General features: G+C 39.5%; 1 protein-coding gene across 1 annotated transcript in view; it reads right to left on the reverse strand.

Moving 5' to 3' along the window:
- The window catches only part of ARHGEF38 (Rho guanine nucleotide exchange factor 38), a 154,922-nt gene that overhangs the window by 59,664 nt on the left and 77,082 nt on the right, over nt 1-18,176 (reverse strand). Inside the window, exon 3 of the mRNA XM_022567071.3 lies at nt 17,299-17,422. Coding sequence (XP_022422779.2) covers nt 17,299-17,422 — 124 coding nt within the window. The remainder of the gene's footprint in view (nt 1-17,298; nt 17,423-18,176) is intronic.

Consider the following 18,176-nt stretch of genomic DNA (forward strand, 5'->3'; position numbering starts at 1 on the left):
TGTGATTAAAGTTAGACTCTCTGTGTGTGTGTGTGTGTGTGTGTGTGTGTTTTGCTTGGTTGGTTTTTGTTTTAGTGCTTTTATGGACTTGTAAGGAAACGCAGTGACTGTGAAAATTTTTGGAACTGAAGGGATAAGGGATTCTTCTTAGGTTCCTGGGATTTTACTGAATTGATCCTTCTGCCAGTGGAGGTCTTACAGATTCACTCTTCACGACAGTTAGCAACACAAATAGTAAGAAAGAGAGTAGTTACAAGAGGAGAAAATAAAATAGGACAGTGGCTAAATTTAGGGCTGGGCGTAAGAGGAGGTGAGCCTCCCAGTCACAGAGGCAGGTAGCAAACAGGAGTGAGGGCTTTGGCTGGGCAAGGGAGTCAAGGCTCAGATGAGCTCAGCAGCAAGTCAGGAAGAGAGGATCTGAATACCCGCAGCCCAACACGAGATGAAATTGTAAATATGTGTGTTCACTACAAAGCAGCTCAGAGTAGAGACAAAGGATGAAAGAGGTCTGGACAACCTCATAAATCCACAGTAGGATCAAGTCAGATAGTCAAAACACAAAGGACAAAGGCATTTATTTTGCATGCAATGAAAACATTAATTGTAAATTCCCTTATATTTTCTTTAACGGAAGTGGTCTAGTTTGAAAGAATTTATAGCTCTCTCCTGAACCGCAGAGTTGAATTTTTTACTCTTTTCCAAGTAAAATTCTGTTGGGCCTCTAATAACAATGATTCAAGTTAAAAGATATTTAAGCACTCTAATTGAAAGTCATTTATTCACCCAGAGGCCAAGTATAATACTGGGGGGCAGAATATTTGATTCCCCTCCCAGCCCTACCAATGTATGCTGCCTCATAATAGTGCAGATGAAGCGATATGTCTTGCAGCAAAAAAAAAAAAAAATCATTCTGTTTCCACGGTAACGTAACTCTCGGCTGCATTTCTTCAGTGGTGAAGGACAACTGTTCTGTCTCTACTGTATGTGGGTTTGAAAGAATGATTAGGATTGGAGAAGGGACTGAGCCAAGACCAGCTAAGGTCATTTCCCTTCTGGCTGCCTGTCACAAAATCACCAGAATCCTCTGAAATAAATCTAACTATCGTGTGCTTCTTTTTCAAAATTCTACAACCCAGAACTTTCTGCATTGGCTTCCCCCCAGAATAACTGCCATACAAAAGGAGGGGAAAAAAAGTGCACCTTTTCAAATGCCCTCAGTTACCTCCTTTAAAAACAGCTTCCAGGGATATTGAACACATTTTATGTCCTGGCATCTAATGTAAACTGTCACTAATATAAACATATATGTGTTCCTCTTCTTGGCCCACCTCTAATTTACTTGCAGACCCTCATGTCCATCCCCAAGGTGTACCATACCAAGTGATAGGCTTCTATATTATTCTGACCCAACTACAAGATGAACTTTCCCTACAGGTAAGTAAGCCGGAGTGAAACCAACAATATCCAAGAGATCTCCCTGCAGTAGGCCTTGTTTAGGAAAATGGCATAAAAGGGAGTGAAGTAATTATAGTCTTTATTTAGTTCAGCCTTATTTGATAACCATTTAATGAGTGACTATTGTGCACTGAGTACTTTGGTAAGTACTGCAGACACAAAGAACCAACACTTCCCTCAGGTGACTTATGGAGGCCAGTAAGGGAGAGAGAAGAGTAAATTCTCATTTTCCGTGCTATGTGAAAAGTATGACAGTAGCTATAAAACACAGAGGGTGATCCATTCTGCTCTTGAGAAACTTTGAGCTCTTTCCATAACAGTCTGCCCTTGAAACAGGAGTTATGAGTGAGTACAAAAGTACAGAGATGCATGGAGGGAGCAGGTTCTGCTCAAACACTGCAAGTGGTCTCCGATGGCTGGCTGGTGCCACACCTGGGGGGAGGTTTCAGAGGAGGCTATATAGGTGAGTAGGGGCCAGATCATGAAAGACCTTGTGTATAATTAAGCAGCTGGAACTTTAGCCTGAAGGTGATGGAGAAGCGCTGATGGAATTTAGGCAGCAGATTAATATGATTAGATAGTATTTTAGAAAGTTTACTCTGCGGTTAATCATATGAACGATGGAATTTGGGGGAGGAGTTAGGGAGACTGGAAAAGAGAAACCAGTTGAAAGGCTTCTATAGTAATGTAAGAAATAAATAATGAGGGCTAAAACAGAAAGTTACGGCAGTCAAGAGAGAGTACTCTAAAATCAACTGCCTGGTTTCAGATTCTGGTTTTACCGTTTGCCGTTGTGACATTTGGGAAAATTACCTGATTTCTCTTTTCCTTAATTTCTTCATCCAAAAGATGGAATAATCATAATGGTAGGGTTGTTTGCAGATTAAACGAGTTAAAATATGTAATGTAGTTATATCAGAAGGTGGCATGTGCAAATTCTCATTAGATGTTAGTTTTAACCACTAAAGCAAAAGCAGGGAGGATGGAGAAGAGAGAAAAAAAAAAATAAGGACATTGAACATGTGAAAGATGAAGAGGATAACTCCAGGTGTATCTCAGGAATTCAGTTTCAGTAAACATGTGGATAGCCAATGAGGACAAAATAGAGTGTTTTAGTGGGAAGACAAAGAGTTTAATTTTAGATGTACTGAGTTTGTCACCCATAGTATATTCGAGTGGAGGGCCCTTCATGAAATTCGATATATGAGTCTGGGATTCAGGAAAAAAAAAGATCTGGAAGAGAGATGTAGGTATGTAAAACCTGAGTAGTAGAAACCATGAATTTGATATGGTCATGCAAGAAAGTCCATGGAGTGAGAAGAGAAGAGGGCATGAGGACCAAACGCTGGGGATACTAACACTCAGGGGAGCCTAGCAGAAAAAGAGTCTGCAGAAAAGTTTGAGAAGTTACAGCCAGAGAGAAAGGAGAAAAAACTAGGGTGGGCGTCAGCAAAGCCAAGGATAAAATAGTGAGAAATACTGCAGAGAGAGTGAACAAGTTTGTGAGTGACAGAGCCTGTTATTGTCCCCCAGTATCAGTACTCCCCCTTTGCTATAACGATGAATTTTGGGCTGCCCCAAATAAAAACTACATTTCCCAGCCTCCCTTGTAATAGTAGTGGCCATGCAATTAAAGTCCACCAATGGGATATATGGAGAAGTGTCCTATGACGATATCCAGGAAATTTCTTTATGACGTAGCTAGCTCATCCTTTACCCCTTCTTCTCCATACTTTCCTTTGTTCTGCTATGTGGAACTTGAATACTACCTTGTCCATGAAGGTAAGGCTGAGTGGAGCTGTGAGCCAGAAGAAGCTTATATCCCAGAGGACTTTGTGGAGCAGAGTTGCCATTCAGGCCTAAAATACATGCCTTTATTTACTTATTTATTTTTTAAATGCCAAATCTATTTATTGAAAACCACAACAATAGAACAGAATAATTTCTAGCTAAAGGAAAGGGAAAAAAGCAAAGATGCCTGTTCTTAAGTATTAAATCTTATCTTCATGAGTTATTTATGTTGGTTTGCTTGTTTTTTAAAAATTTTATTGAAGTATAGTTGATTTACAATTTTGTTTAATTTCTGTTGTACAGCAAAGTGACTCAGTTATACATATATATTCTTTTTCATATTTTTTTCATTATGGTTTATCACAGGATATTGAATATAGTTCCCTGTGCTCTACAGTAGGACCTTGTTTTTTACCCATCCTGTATATAATAGTTTGCATTTGCTAATCCCAAAGCCTTTAGACTTTTACATAATAGAGAAATAAATATCTATATTATTTAAGGTAGTAAAGTTTTGTTTTGTTTCCTGTTTATCCCAGCTGAACTTTATTCTAATCAATAGTTTTTCTCTTCTCCTGTAAAAAAAAAAAAAAAATATATATATATATATATATTTTTTTGAGAGATACCAGTTGAAGGCCCTCCTCTTTACCATAAAATTTTATTCAAAAATTCTATGAAAATATTAAATGAGCTGTTGCATATGAAGAGTATTACGAACTGAATGTTTGTTTCCCCCATAAAATTCATATGTTGAAGTTTTAACCCCAAATGTGATGGTATTTGGAGGTGGAGACTTTGGGAGGTCATTAGGTATATATGGGGTCATGGGAGGGGGACCCTATGATGGGATTAGTGCCGTTTTAAGAAGAGGGAGCTTTCTGTATCTGCCATATGAGGATACAGTGAGAAGGCAACTAGCAAGAGAGCTCTCATCAGGAAACACATCTGCTGCCATCTTGATCTTGGACTTCCAGACTCCAGAACTGTAAGAAATAAATGTCTGTTGTCTATAAGCTACTCAGTCTTTGGTAATTTTTAATGGCAGTCCAAACTGACTAAGACAAAGGGTTTAAAGTAAGAAGTTACTTGTTTTAGCAAGAAAAAATATGTAATAAATTCAACTCTAAAAACCAACTACAATGATGGTAAAAGAGAATTTTAGTTAAAATCTTAAGCAGTCAAAAGGTACAAACTTCCAGTTATAAATAAGCACTAGGGATGTAATGTACAACATGATAAATATGATTAACACTGTTGTATGTTATATATAAAAGTTGTTAAGAAAGTCCTGTCAGGAATAAAGACGCAGACATAGAGAACGGACTTGAGGACATGAGGAAGGGGGAAGGGTAAGCTGGGATGAAGTGAGAGAGTGGCATGGACATATATACACTACCAAATGTAAAACAGACAGCTAGTGGGAAGCAGCCACATAGCCCAGGGAGATCAGCTCGGTGCTTTGTGACCACCTAGAGGGGTTGGATAGGGAGGGTGGGAGGGAGACACAAGAGGGAGGGGATATGGGGATATATGTATACATATAGCTGATTCACTTTGTTATACAGCAGAAACTAACACACCATTGTAAAGTAATTATACGCCAATAAAGATGTTAAAAAAAAAAGTCCTGAGTTCTCATCACAAGGAAAAATTTTTTTCTATTTCTTTAATTTTATATTTATATAAGATGATGGATGTTCTCTAAACCTATTGTGATACTTCACGATGTATGTAAATCAAATCAGTATGCAGTACACCTTAAACTTATACAGTGCTATATGCCAATTATGTCTCAATAAAACTGGAAGAAAATATTCTCAAGCATCAATTATGATCTAAGATCTATCCCAAAGAAACTTCTGTAGTTCTAAGTAAAACTTGATTGTCAAGACAGAGCATTCAGAACACAGAGAAGGGGGTGGGATGACTCTGAGGACAGAGGATAGGTATGACCCACTCCCGGGAAAGAGGGTCTGAGATCTGGGCAGTGAGCCTCTGGCTGTCACTTCCCTGAGTGAGGGAATATGCCATCCCCAAGTGAAAGAGCTTTCCTGGCAGCTTTCACCCAGACTGACTAGGAGAGCTCCCCATGGTCTGCCTCTCCTCCTTGGATGGGAGCCCAGCCTTCTTGGATGGGACTAAACAAGGCAGCAGCTCAGCCAGCCAAAGTGCCAGATCATGTACATGTTTTCTTCCTTTCATTCTTAGCCTCCTTCTGTTCTCCAGGAGAGGGCAAAATGAGGAGGGGTGTGAGAAGAAAGAGGTTGGAAGAGTAAATGCTGCTTACAGAAGCCACTATCCTTTGCCTTTAGTCTCATTTAGTTCCTGCCTCACTTGGGGATAACACTGGCTACTAAGGGGTGCTCAAGGGACCCTGGTTAGGGTTATGAAATTCAAACCAAACCCAGGAGCCAAGTGGAACATGCTGCCATGGGATTAAAACAAGCATGTCCCTTGAGTATCAATTTTATGAAGATATTTGAAGAAAACTTATTTTCATGTGAAAAAATAGAATGGAAAATTTACGTGAATTCTTAAGACAAAACAAGACTCCAAATTATTTCATGCCTGTGGCTGGGGCTTTGGGTCACAACTCCACGTTCCCTGAGGCTCATGATATTTCTCCTTTGGCTTCAGGAATCTTTCGGTAAAAAATTTTCAGACGTACTGCAGTAAGATAAATTCAGAAAAATATGTTCATTGGATTTGACATTTCTGAGGTCTCTGATGACATGCTAACAGCAATTTCAGAGAAGTGGTTTTAGGAGGGAATGGTATGAGACCAATAAGGGTAGCTCGACCATAAAAAAAAAAAAGAGAGAGAGAGAAAGGAAGGGAGCCAAAGTGAACTGTGGGGTCCTGTCCCATGACCACTGCTGTGTCTAGTGCCAGGGAGGAAAACGTCATAATTGTGGTGGGGTCTCTCAAAGGAGAGGCCATTCCATCACTGAGGCACTACCCACCCAGCACATTGGGAGTAGCGGGTGGCCTGGCAGCTGGGCAGGACAAACTGGGGAGCATTAGTGGGTGGTAGAGATGGACAGTGTATAATACGTAATAAGACCTGTATTAGGAAGAGCTGGGGTCCCCTTCTGTGTCCAGAATTAGTGATGCTATTTGGAGAAAATCAGGCTTTTTTCATCTGAACAATGAGGTGGTTGGATTGGTTGCTCTTTAAATACTAGTCCGGTGCTAACATTCAAGAGTAAAGCTGTTTATCTTGATGGTAACTCGTGGTCTCTTCAGGAACGTTTTTGAGTTCCTGGATACTTTAACTTCAGGTGGGAATCTTTATAACAACCAGCACATTAAGAAAGCATTTGGGGCTTCCCTGGTGGCGCAGTGGTTGGGAACCCACCTGCCAATGCAGGAGACACGGGTTCGAGCCCTGGTCTGGGAAGATCCCACATGCCATGGAGCGGCTAGGTCCGTGAGCCACAACTACTGAGCCTGCGCTCTGGAGCCCGCGAGGCGCAACTACTGAAGCCCGCGCTCCGTAACAAGAGAAGCCACCACAATGAGAAGCCCGCTCACCACAAAGAAGAGTGGCCCCTGCTCGCCGCAACTAGAGAAAGCCCGCGCACAGCAACCGACCCAATGCAACCAAAAATAAATAATAAATTAATAATTAAAAAAAAAAGAAAGCATTGGTTCTCTGAGAGTTGAAAGTTAAAAGGTTTCCACTGGCTAGATTGGAAAAAGGTACAATAACTTTTCACTCCTCAAGATTTACAACGCCGAGGACCCCGTTCTTAGACCAACTCATGACACCCCATTTATCCACCTTAGTAAGTACATCTCTTAAGAATGCTTGCCTCTACCAGTTGCTCTACACTACCTACCAGCCTCTGGAAATGGCACGGGAAAAACCACAGGCACACCCGGTAACAACAAGAACAACGACAATTTCTACGATCCCTCGGCATGCTAGCCAGTGTTCTGGATACATATCACGGTCTCTGTCATTCATTTCATTCATTCAGGAAGTAATTATTGAGGACACTATTCTAGATGCTGGTGATACAACAGTAACAAAACAGACAAGAATACCCCCCTGCCATTGGAGCTTGTGTCTTAGAGGTGTATACCCTCTGCCTCACCCTTCTGCCATGGAGGGCTGACCATCCCCACTGGAAAAATGAACAAATGAATCTGCCTTCTGTTGCCAGTTGCTTATCCATTCTTCCATCTTCCAAACTAATACAATTTGGACCAGCAATGCACCCAGTTAAAACTACTGACCTTTCCCCCAGTCTCTGGCAGTTAGAGGTGGTCGAATGTGTGTGTGTGTGTGTGTGTGTGTGTGTGTGTGTGAGAGAGAGAGAGAGAGAGAGAGCGCAAGAGCGAGAAATGGAATAATGTGTGTGTAAAATGAAATCATGAGATATAGGTAGAAGTCACTGGGAAAGATTTCTATTCCCCCAAAATGAAAAAAGCCTCAGGAGGAGGTGGTTTCTCTCTCACTACCAGCAGGAAGCACGCTTGGCAGTGGACTAACCGTCTTAAGGCCATGAAGCCAAACGCCACAAGTTAAGTACTAGGACGGAAGAAGCTGGAAGGAACCGGTAAGCAGCTGTCTCAGTCCTGGACTGTTGAGTGATGGATTTGTCGTTATGTGAGAGAAAAAGTCCTCTTTTGGTTAAGTCCTTTTGGTGAAGTCCCTATTCCAGGCAGGCAAGGGCAATCCTCACGGATCCAAGTGACCTGCCCCGGCCACGGAGGTAGCGGTGGCAGAGCCAGCGTTAGGGCGCAGATCGGTCTCCCTCCAAAGGCCGAGCTCTTGCTGGGCTCTTGTGCACCCTGAAGTTCTGCATTCCTGCTAACGACTTCTCCTTCTGGCTTCCTAGCAATTGGGAAAAATGTTCAGGGAGTCGCAGGACTCTTACACTCACAAGATTTCTTTATTTCTTTTTATTTCTGGTCTTTACGTGTATTCTGTGCAGTGTCTGACTTTTCCCAGCTCCATTCAAATCTGACTGCACAGCTCAGCCACTGACCCTGAGGAGCCAGCTCCACATCCTAGAACTTCACTTTCTCCTCAGAGAACAGCACTATAGAACTTGTTACCAAGCCACCCTGGTTTTCTTTTTATCACAAGAAATCAGTCCTAGGAGTGCTGGGACCCAACTTGATCTCTCTCAGGAGACTGGAGGTCCAACCTTCAGATTGTATCCTGGTGACTTCCTTCTGCTGATTTTTCCTTTCCTGTGTGGATTTGTGTATACTTGACCTTGAACCCCTCACCTTTTTTTCTATCATGTTTTCTAAAGCTGACAGCTTTCCTGTTACTGCCAATATTTGGAATAAAATGCCCTGACTTTTCACTGCTGTGTCTGGGTCTCCCCGCTGCTGGCCTCACACATTCCAGTGAGCAGGTGTGAAGCTTCCACCCTGCCCTCGCTGGTCAGCATGAAGGAGGCCAAGCCAATCTGTGTCCTGTGTAAAACACACACACACGTGTGTACAATATGACAATACTAGAACAGTGATTCAGGTGAGCTACTTTGTGGCATCTCCCACATGGCATAATTGTCAGTGACTAATCTCTTCACAATCTCTTTTCACAAAATCACTGCTAAAGGCACAGATTCCTGCTTCAGGGACATACAAGAGACACTGCTTTAGGAGAACAAAGGGCTGCCACAGAACAACAGTGCATCACCCACTCCACCTTCAAGGAACAGAAAGCTCTAAATTGTCTTTGTCTCCAAGGATAAACTCACCCTGAGGAAAAAGCATGTGAGAAACGAATTTCTGTACCTTAAGCTTCTTCCTGGTCTGGTTCTCTTCACGGAGTGTGTGAGGTAAGCAGGTACAGTAGACTTAAACATATTCATAACTCAGTCTTTTTAAAATACTTTGAAACATTGTAACATTGTTGCAAATGCATAGAGGAGGACACAAGCCCCATTTTAGTTCTCTATCACTATATAACAAACCACCCTAAAATTTAGTGCCTTATAACAACAACCATTTTGATTTTCTCTCATGATTCGGTGGGTTGGCTGGTATCACCTCAGTGGTTCTGCTGTGCTTGGTGTTTGCTGGGGCTGCAGTCATTCAGGGCTTAACTGGCTGAACAGTCTGAGATGGCTCATTCCCTAGTCTGTTACCTTGGAAGGGACAGCTAGAAGCCTGGCTCAGCTCGTAGGCTGGGACAGAGGGAACACTTTCTCACTAGGTGGTCTCAGGTCTAAACTCTTTCCATGTGATATTCCAGCAGAGTAGCTGGATTTCTTAAATGGCAGGCTCCCCAAATCAAAAAAAGTAAAAATGTCCGGCTTTCTTAAGGCTTAGGCCCAGTCACTGGCACAGTGTTTCTTCCACTACATTGTATTATTTGGTGAGTGTCAGGGCCAGTCCAGAGTCATTATGGGACTAGACTACGTGGCAGCATGAATGCCAGGAGGCAGGGTCCATTGAGGGCCATCTACTGCAATTGCTGTTCACTTTGTCAAATGTGGAGATGATACTTGATATCTCAAATCACCCTCCATAAGAGAAAACATGTCACCATATTAGATAGATGAATCATCAAGATGCTTCTAGGAACACCTAGAAACCACACATGTCCGTGAACCTGATTTGTTTGAAAAACATGATCAGGACCTCTAAAAAAATTCACAAGTTATTCAATTATTACATACATAAGAAATCAAAGTTTGATAACGGATGGGTACATTTAATATTATCAGGATAATAAGTTAGTAATACCATGTGTTGGATACTAAGGGTGGGCACTGGCTATCATTATTTATACATGATTTTATTTAATCTTCATAAACGCTCTGTGGGGTACGTATTATTGCCTCAGATTTCAAGATGAGGAACTGAAGTTCAGTGAGGCTTTGTAACTTGCCTAAGATCATACATTTAACAACCAGTGAGCCAGGATGTACACTAAATCAACCTGAGACTGAAGCCTGTGTGCTCTTAAACTCTACACTGTCATCTTACTTGTTTTGTACTTTCTCACTATTCTATCGTTACAAAATGATCTTCAGTTTAAGTGGAAACAAGAGCCACTTCTCACACTCCCATCCCTAAAGACTTAAAACCCATTTCCTATCTAGGCAGGCTGCCTAAATCAAGATTTTAAAATCCAGTTTCTATCTTGGCATGATAGTCTAGACAATTCCCCAGAGATCTCAGACATATGCCTCTGTGCTTAAACTTGAGCCTCGACCAAACCCCAAAGTTTTTATTGAGTAAAATTCTCCTCTTGGCTGATCTAGGTATCAGGAAAGTTTCCCCATTGGCACTAGAACTGTGAATCACAAACTCATCCTTGCCATCTAAGGACAAAAAAATGCAACACCTGTGCTTTTCATTTTGTGGCAACATGATTTTGGCAATCTTACCCCAAATCAGTTTACCTTATGAAATGTAAGATGAACGATTTAGTGATGGAAAATTGCCAGTGAACTCCATTGATACAGCTACCCTGTATGGGTCATGGATATACCTCCTTGTCACTATGCTCCAGCCACATTGAATTGCTTTCCTTTATAAGAGCTTCCCACACTCTCCTGTCTTGAGGCCTCTGTGCCATTTGTCATTTGGGAAGTCTTTTGCTCAAATCTCCACCTTTTAAAATCTTTCAAGTCCAAGTTCAAAAGTCACCTTCCAAATCAAGTTTTTCTTCATCATCTGAGTTGAAGTAATTAATCTCTTCTCTGTGAATCCGTATTAGTTAGCTATTGCTACAGAAAAAAAAAAAACCCATCCCCCCTCCAAAAAAACCTTAAAGGCTTAAAACAACACTGTTTATTTGCTCACGATTCTCCAGGTTGATAATTTGAGTAGAGCACAGCTGGGATGGCTTGTCTCCATGTGGTGTTAAAGGGGTTTTATTGATACATTTGTAGTCTGTAGCATGAGGCCAGCTGGCTGAGGAGGGCCTTACTCACGTGTCCAAGGCCTTGACTGTGTTGTTTGGGATGACTGGGTAGTTTGAGCTTTCTCTCTCCCTGAGCAGAGAGTGGCTGTCACAAGGCTGTTGTAGAACAACATTTTGCCACATTTTATTGGTCAAAGCAAGTCATGAGGCTAGGCCAGATATAAAGGGTAGGGAAATTAAAATATGCCTCCAACTTTTTCAAATATGGCCTTAACTGGCTTAATTTTTTCCATAAATTTTCTACAGTCTTCCTCAATATTGCAATTTATAATTAGAAATTTGAAATTGTGAGCACCTTCAATTGCGTTTTCTCTGCAAGCCATAATAATTTAAATGTTTTAGATTAATTTTTGCTTATAAGAAAGTTGCAAAAATAGCACCAATAGTTTCCAAATATCCTTCACTCGTCTTCCCCAGTGTTAACATCTTACATCACCATAGGACAATTGTCAGCAAAAGGAAATGAACTTGCTGTAATACTATTAACTAAACTGAACACCTTGCTTGCATTTTGACACTAATGTTCTTTTACTGTTCTAGAATCTACTCAGGCTCCCACTTGCATTTATTTGTTACTCCTCCTTAGTCTTCTGCAGTCGTTAAGAGTTCCTCAGTCTTGCTCTGTCTTTAATGACCTTGGCATTTTACAACAGTGTTGGTCAGTTATTTTGTTGAGTGTCCCTCACTTGAGTTTGCTGCTGTCTAAGGTTTTCTCATGACTGGACACAAGAGCACATATTTTGGACAAAAGTACCACAGGTATGATGTGTCCCCCTCAGTGCATTGTATCACAAGGTTCATGATGTTAATGTGTGTTATTTCCTGATACTACTGATCTTCATCACTCACTTGGTTAAGGTAGTCTTTGCCTGGTTTCTCACTGAAAAGTTACCATCTTTCCCTTTGAGGTTAAAACTTATTTAGGAGACACTTTGAAACTATGAAAATAAATTTCTCATCAAACTTTCATCCACTAAATCTAGCATCGATCAGTGGATTTTTCTGTAACAATTATGACTATATTGTTTACCTAATGGTAATTTTCTATTTTCTTCTATATTTATTCATTGAAATTTACTGTAAGGAAGAGCTTTCCTTTCTCCTCATTTATTTATATCTGTATGGACTCTATCTTATTCTATGGGCTAAAATCCAATACTAGCATTATTTATTTGGCTGCTCAAATATATAAACCATAATACTTTTAATTGTGAAAATACTCTCCTGCTAGGACAGAGACACCTAATAAGCTCAGAGAAAATTCTACTAAATGGAAGATATTAAAATTCTGGTTATATATCTCTCTATATTAAAATGTATCAAAATTTGAGCTTAAATATTTTCAAAGCTATCGTCTTCTTGCCTCCATTTTGATTTTTCCTTTTTCTTTTTACAAAATAAAGCTCATCAAATAAGTTGTTTCTATTTATGATTTTTGAATATTTTTCCAAATATTGTAAAATCTGGTACAGGATATAACTTTATCCTATTAAACAGGAGCACTGTCTAAAACGTCCTTACATAAGTCAAGTCTTCCAAAATACAATTTAAAAATTTCAAAATTAAATCTTTTACACAATATGAACTCTCATTGTTTAATTATTTTTTAGCGAATTCCTTGTTTTCATAGGGATAAATTTCAGTGTCTTCCCATCTGCAGTTTTGTTTTCAATAATTGCAATTATAAAGACTAAAAAGCTGAAGTTACTTTTCTGTCTGTTTGTTGAATATCTTAACTAAAGACTTCTAGCTGATTTTGAGCAAAATGCAATTTCTAAAAGCTGATTAGTGACCAACACCAAAAAAAGTGTGCATATCCTCTAAATATGATATACAGTTCACTCTAAGTTTTGTATATGTAAAACTATGTGTGGATTTTGACTACATTTGAATTAATAGAATATCACGGTGTTATTACATATGTACCACAGTCAATCCCAAGCACATTTCTGCTCCATAGATTTATCACTTTAGTAAAAGCATTCTTTTACTGTGATGCTCCACGAAAATATGTATTCATATTATAATTTGCATTCATAAATTTAATTTTTAAAGTTATAGTAGCATTTACAATACAGTCAGAAAATTCACCTTTGACACAATAAACTTCCAAAAGCTTTTCTTTGATTCTGTGAATTGGATTAAACATTTTGACTCAGAATTGGAATTAATTGATTTTCTGTTTAATTCATCTGCTCACACTATTATAAAACTGTCATAATTTAACTGTTTGCAAAATCTTCTGCTAATGGTGTCAACCCATTAATAGCCATTGCTCACAGGCCCGAGGAAACTTGGAATTAAAAACGAGAGAAACTAACTTAGGATAACTGTCATTTGACACAAATGAAGCCATGCTGCATGGAGTGATATGTACTTGGGCTTAAAGATATAGGTCAGATTTCAACAAGTAGGTTCAGGTTGGGAAGAAGGTTCCAAGTGGAAGTAGCAGCATGAACAAAAGCATAGACAGCAAATGCCAAACGCCAAGTACAATCGGTCCTCCATATCCACAGGTTTCCAATCCATGGATTCAACCAACCTCAGATAGAAAATATTCAGAAAAAAAAAATCCAGAAAGTTCCAAAAGGCAAAACTTGAATTTTCAGGCACCAGCAACTATTTATATAGCGTTTACATTGTGTTAGGTATTATAAGTAATCTATAGATGATTTAAAGTATACGGGAGGTTTGCATAGATTATATGCAAATACCTCACCATTTTATATAAGGGACTTGAGTATCCGAGGATTTTGGTACCCAAGAAGGTCCTAGAACCAATCCCTGTGGATACAGAGGGACTACTGTATGTTTTAAAATAATGAGCATGGTTTTTTAAGAGTAATGACTAACTTTTGATGTAGATGTTGCTACTTCTTCCGCAGATTTCTGTCTTCTGATTGTCTTATGGGTCAATGACAGCATTAATGACCCCCTTGTGAATGGTATTTTGTGTGTTATATGTTGACCAACTTTCTTGAGAAATAAAAAATCAATACTTAAATTTTATTAAATGTGCATACATTAAACCCTTACTTTTGAAAGGGTTTATTGCAAAATAAGATAAGCATAACCAGACAATAAAAAGGTGATAGAGTTATATCATACAATAAATAACCAAACTGCTGTAGCAACAGCATCCACATACTCTGTAGCAGGACAGTTCAGCCTCCACTTCCCACATGTATTTCACTTGCACTTAATCTTTAATTCCCTACATGTCCCACTAAACCCATTGACTGTCACCCTTGTGGCTTCCTGCCTCCCACTGGTCACGGCATGGGCCACCCAGCATGGGTCATAACATAATTAGCTGCTGTACTGTGGACAGCAGGATTTGTAGCATCAAATACATCTCCCACCACCATCAAAACAGGAAGCAGCTAGCTGTTGCTACCTGCTCAAGCCCAAAGTCATCATTTTATCAGCCAGTACCCTGTATGCCGTACTTCTAAGGAAGATGTAAGTGCTTTTGAGACTAGAAAGGTTGGGAAAGGAGAGATGGGCTCTCTTTCAGAGGTTACCATGTGAGAACTCTGGCAAATGAACCTGCCTCTTACTCTCTGCTAAGAGAGGCCATGTCAGAAATTGAAGTACGATATAGAGGTCTTACCAAATCTCTTGTGATGCAACTATTACTAATGATCCTCCTCTAAAAAGGAGAAAATCCAGGACAAATGCTAAACTGGACTGAATGCTTGAAGAGGCTACAACCAGAATGTTCCAGGCAAATCAGGATACGTGACTCCTTAAACCTGGAATTGCTTTTGACTCCAGCAAATACAACCAACCCCTACATTTTGTTTGTGCTTTTTTCCACGTTTCTCTTGAGTCTGACCCCATTTTCTATTCTCATTTTATCCACCTTAGCCTAGATGCTTGTTACCACATGGCTAAATTATCTATAATAACACATTTACTCATTTTCTCCTTCCACCCATTCTCTTCATACCTACCATAGTTTCCTTTCTCCAAAAACTTTTGTGTCTCATTACATCCTCGCTGAAAAAATTTTTAATGGCTTCTCATTACCTGCAGAGTAATTTCCAAACTTGGATTCCAGGTATGGTCTGTCTCTATTCTATACTTACAGATTCATTTCTCACTCCTCCCTTAAATGAGTCCTTCACTCCAGCTTGACTTAGTCACTCACCATTTCCTAAACGCCTGGCACTTCCTGTCCATGGTTTTGTTCATGCTGTTACTTCTACTTAGTCTTCCCAATCTGGACCTCACTTGCTGAAATCTGACCTCTACTTTAAGCCCAAGTAACATCTTTAAGAATTCTCTGATTCCCCATCGAGAAGTAGTCTCTTTATCCCCTGAAGTTCTGCAGTAGTGTAGAAAATACTCTGATGATGTATTAAACAAGTGTCTTCAATTCAAGGGGCTATTTGCAAACTTTTGGAGGAAACGTGATCTCTTTCATCTTTTAATCCCTAGTAATGTCACACAACACCTTAATTATTGCACATGCTGCTGCCTGATAACTATTCACTGAGTGAATAAATAAATGAATGGCCAATGAATCCACACTAGAGTGATAATGAAGAGTCCTTCCTTTAGAAATTATTTTTGCAATTTTTTGGAAACTATAAAAGTCAGCTTGGGTTATCATAACAAAATAACATAGATTGAGTGGCTTAAGCAACAGACATTTATTTATCACAGTTCTGGAGACTGCGAAGTCCAAGATCAAGGTGCCAGCAGATTCAGTTCCTGGTGAGGACTTCCTTCCTGGCTTGCAGACAGCTGCCTTCCTGAGTCCATACATGGTGGAGAGGGAACTCTGGTATCTCTTTCTCTCTTTATAAGGACACTAATTCCATCATGGATCAACCCCCTCATGACTTCATCTAAATAAAAAGTACCTCCCTAAGGCCTCACCTCCTAATACCATCATGTCAGGTGTTAGAGCTTTAACTTATGAATTTGAGGGGAACACAAACATTTAGTACATAATCACAAGAAATGACTGAATTTAAACCTGTCAGTGGGAGAATCTTTTTGAGTGGGCTGGCCTTTGGGCATGTAAAATACTACAAATAGCCAGGTTGTTTCACCTTTGTATAAGATCAGCTTTGCTTATTAAACTTTGGGTCTTCCTTAAATATGAAACAAAATCAATTTCATGCCATTTTTATACTCTGATTCCCATTAACAAACAAAGACATAATGAGGATGAATAAAGATATAAGGTGTAAATGTGTGTTTGTGTCTCTGTGCGTCTCAAAGAAAGGATCCACATCAAACCGATAACAGTGGTTACTTAAGGGGATGTTAGTCACATTGGAGGGGTGAATTAGATGCTGTGTACTCCAGAACTGTTTTAATACTTTGTAATGAGCATACATTGAGTATTATGTGTGAAATAGAAAAATGATGACAACACATTTTAAAGAATTCTTAGCCTCCATGGCACTGTGTCTGTGATATCTTGGTTGCGGCAGTTCACAACACAGTATTACCTTTGAAGCTCCCAAGGATCATCGCTCATACCCAGCTATTCACTGGGTGAATAAATAAATAAATGGCCAATGAATGGAGAAAATGGAGAGAACAAAAGTTTGACCCAACACTTTTCCAGTAATTTCTTTATATTTTTTTCAAAATCTTATCAGAGTGAGAAAATAATCTATGACTGTCTAGAAACATATTTGGAAAGCAAATAATACAGAGAAAAAAGGAAAAGCATGGGGAAAGTAGTTGTTAAGTGTTTGAACGATCGTATAAACTTTCCATGCAAAAAAATTACAATCCAAAAATCAATGGATTCCTAATCATAAGATGAATAAGAGACATTGTGACTAAAATCAGTAAAGCTATTAAAGTATTTAAATGCTTAATTCTTTAAGAATCAAGTGTTAGCCATAAAAGCAAATGAGAGAGCATCTGGAAGGCCAAGAGGTTGAAAGATTGGAAATTAAAAAGCAAATGGTGTGCTACTGAGGGACTTCAGCAAATGGATATAAACTCATCTGAAAATAAATACAGAGTTTGTATAATTACAATGAGCCTGAAGATGGGTTTAGCATTTATATATCTCCTGGGAAGCTTGGTGAGTCAGAAACATAAAACCAAAGCAACGGGAGGCCATTAAGATATTATTTCCTGTCGTATTGGAGAACTCAAGAAGAGAATAAACATACCGATTACTTGCATGGCCGGTTCCACGTCTGTCGTGGCCTCTTCCAACAATGACAGCAGCTTGGCTGATATCTGATGCACCGATTCAATGTTGCTAAACAAGCTATCCACGCCCAGCTGATCAATCTGAAGAAACACAAACACTGAGTACCAGCTGATGGAGAGAGATGCACAGTATTTAGGATGTTTTCTCCTGCTAAACCGTAAGCGTTTTATATGCCAGTCCATGCTGTTTCCATCAACCGTTTCTGTAAACATTCTTATTTGGGATTTCCAGAGGAAATGTGCAGTTTTTCATGCAAGAAGTTGGGTGGTGCATCTGTTGTTACCTCTCTCTTTTTCTTTATTTTGACTAAGTTTTAATGAGTTGAGTGTACATCTACATATTCCTGTAAGAACCACAGTGTGAAGAAGATTTGGGCTCCCTAATCGGTATTTTATTAACTGCCCTCTAGGAGGGTATGTACTAGTGCATATGCATTTAGAACGCCTTACTGCTTATACAGCAGAAGTCAGAACTTTATGTGAGTGACTATTTTCAAAGCTGTTTTAAAACCACAGATGTTCTCAAAGTGATGACAAGTAGATTTGCTGAGTTGTTTCCTGCTTTGTTTTTTCTGAAAGAAATGTGAATGGAAATCTTCACCAAATGTATTCTACTAATTAAAAAGATACATCATATTTGATAACTTGATGCATACCCTCAAAAACCAGTGTAATCATTCCTAGATCTTATAGCTGGTGTTTATAATAACTTATTCATTCACCCATCTTCACTAAATAATTCCTGAAGTCCTTCTAGGTACCAGGAATTGTAGTCGAGACCAAACCTGTCACAGGCATTGGATGATTCGTAGAGGGTTGGCCAATGATCCTAAGC

This window comes from Delphinapterus leucas, chromosome 5 (genome assembly GCF_059928025.1).
Source record: "Delphinapterus leucas isolate spDelLeu-1000000601 "Yukka" chromosome 5, BTC_Dleu_Yukka2, whole genome shotgun sequence".
In the NCBI taxonomy this organism is placed as follows: domain Eukaryota; kingdom Metazoa; phylum Chordata; class Mammalia; order Artiodactyla; family Monodontidae; genus Delphinapterus; species Delphinapterus leucas.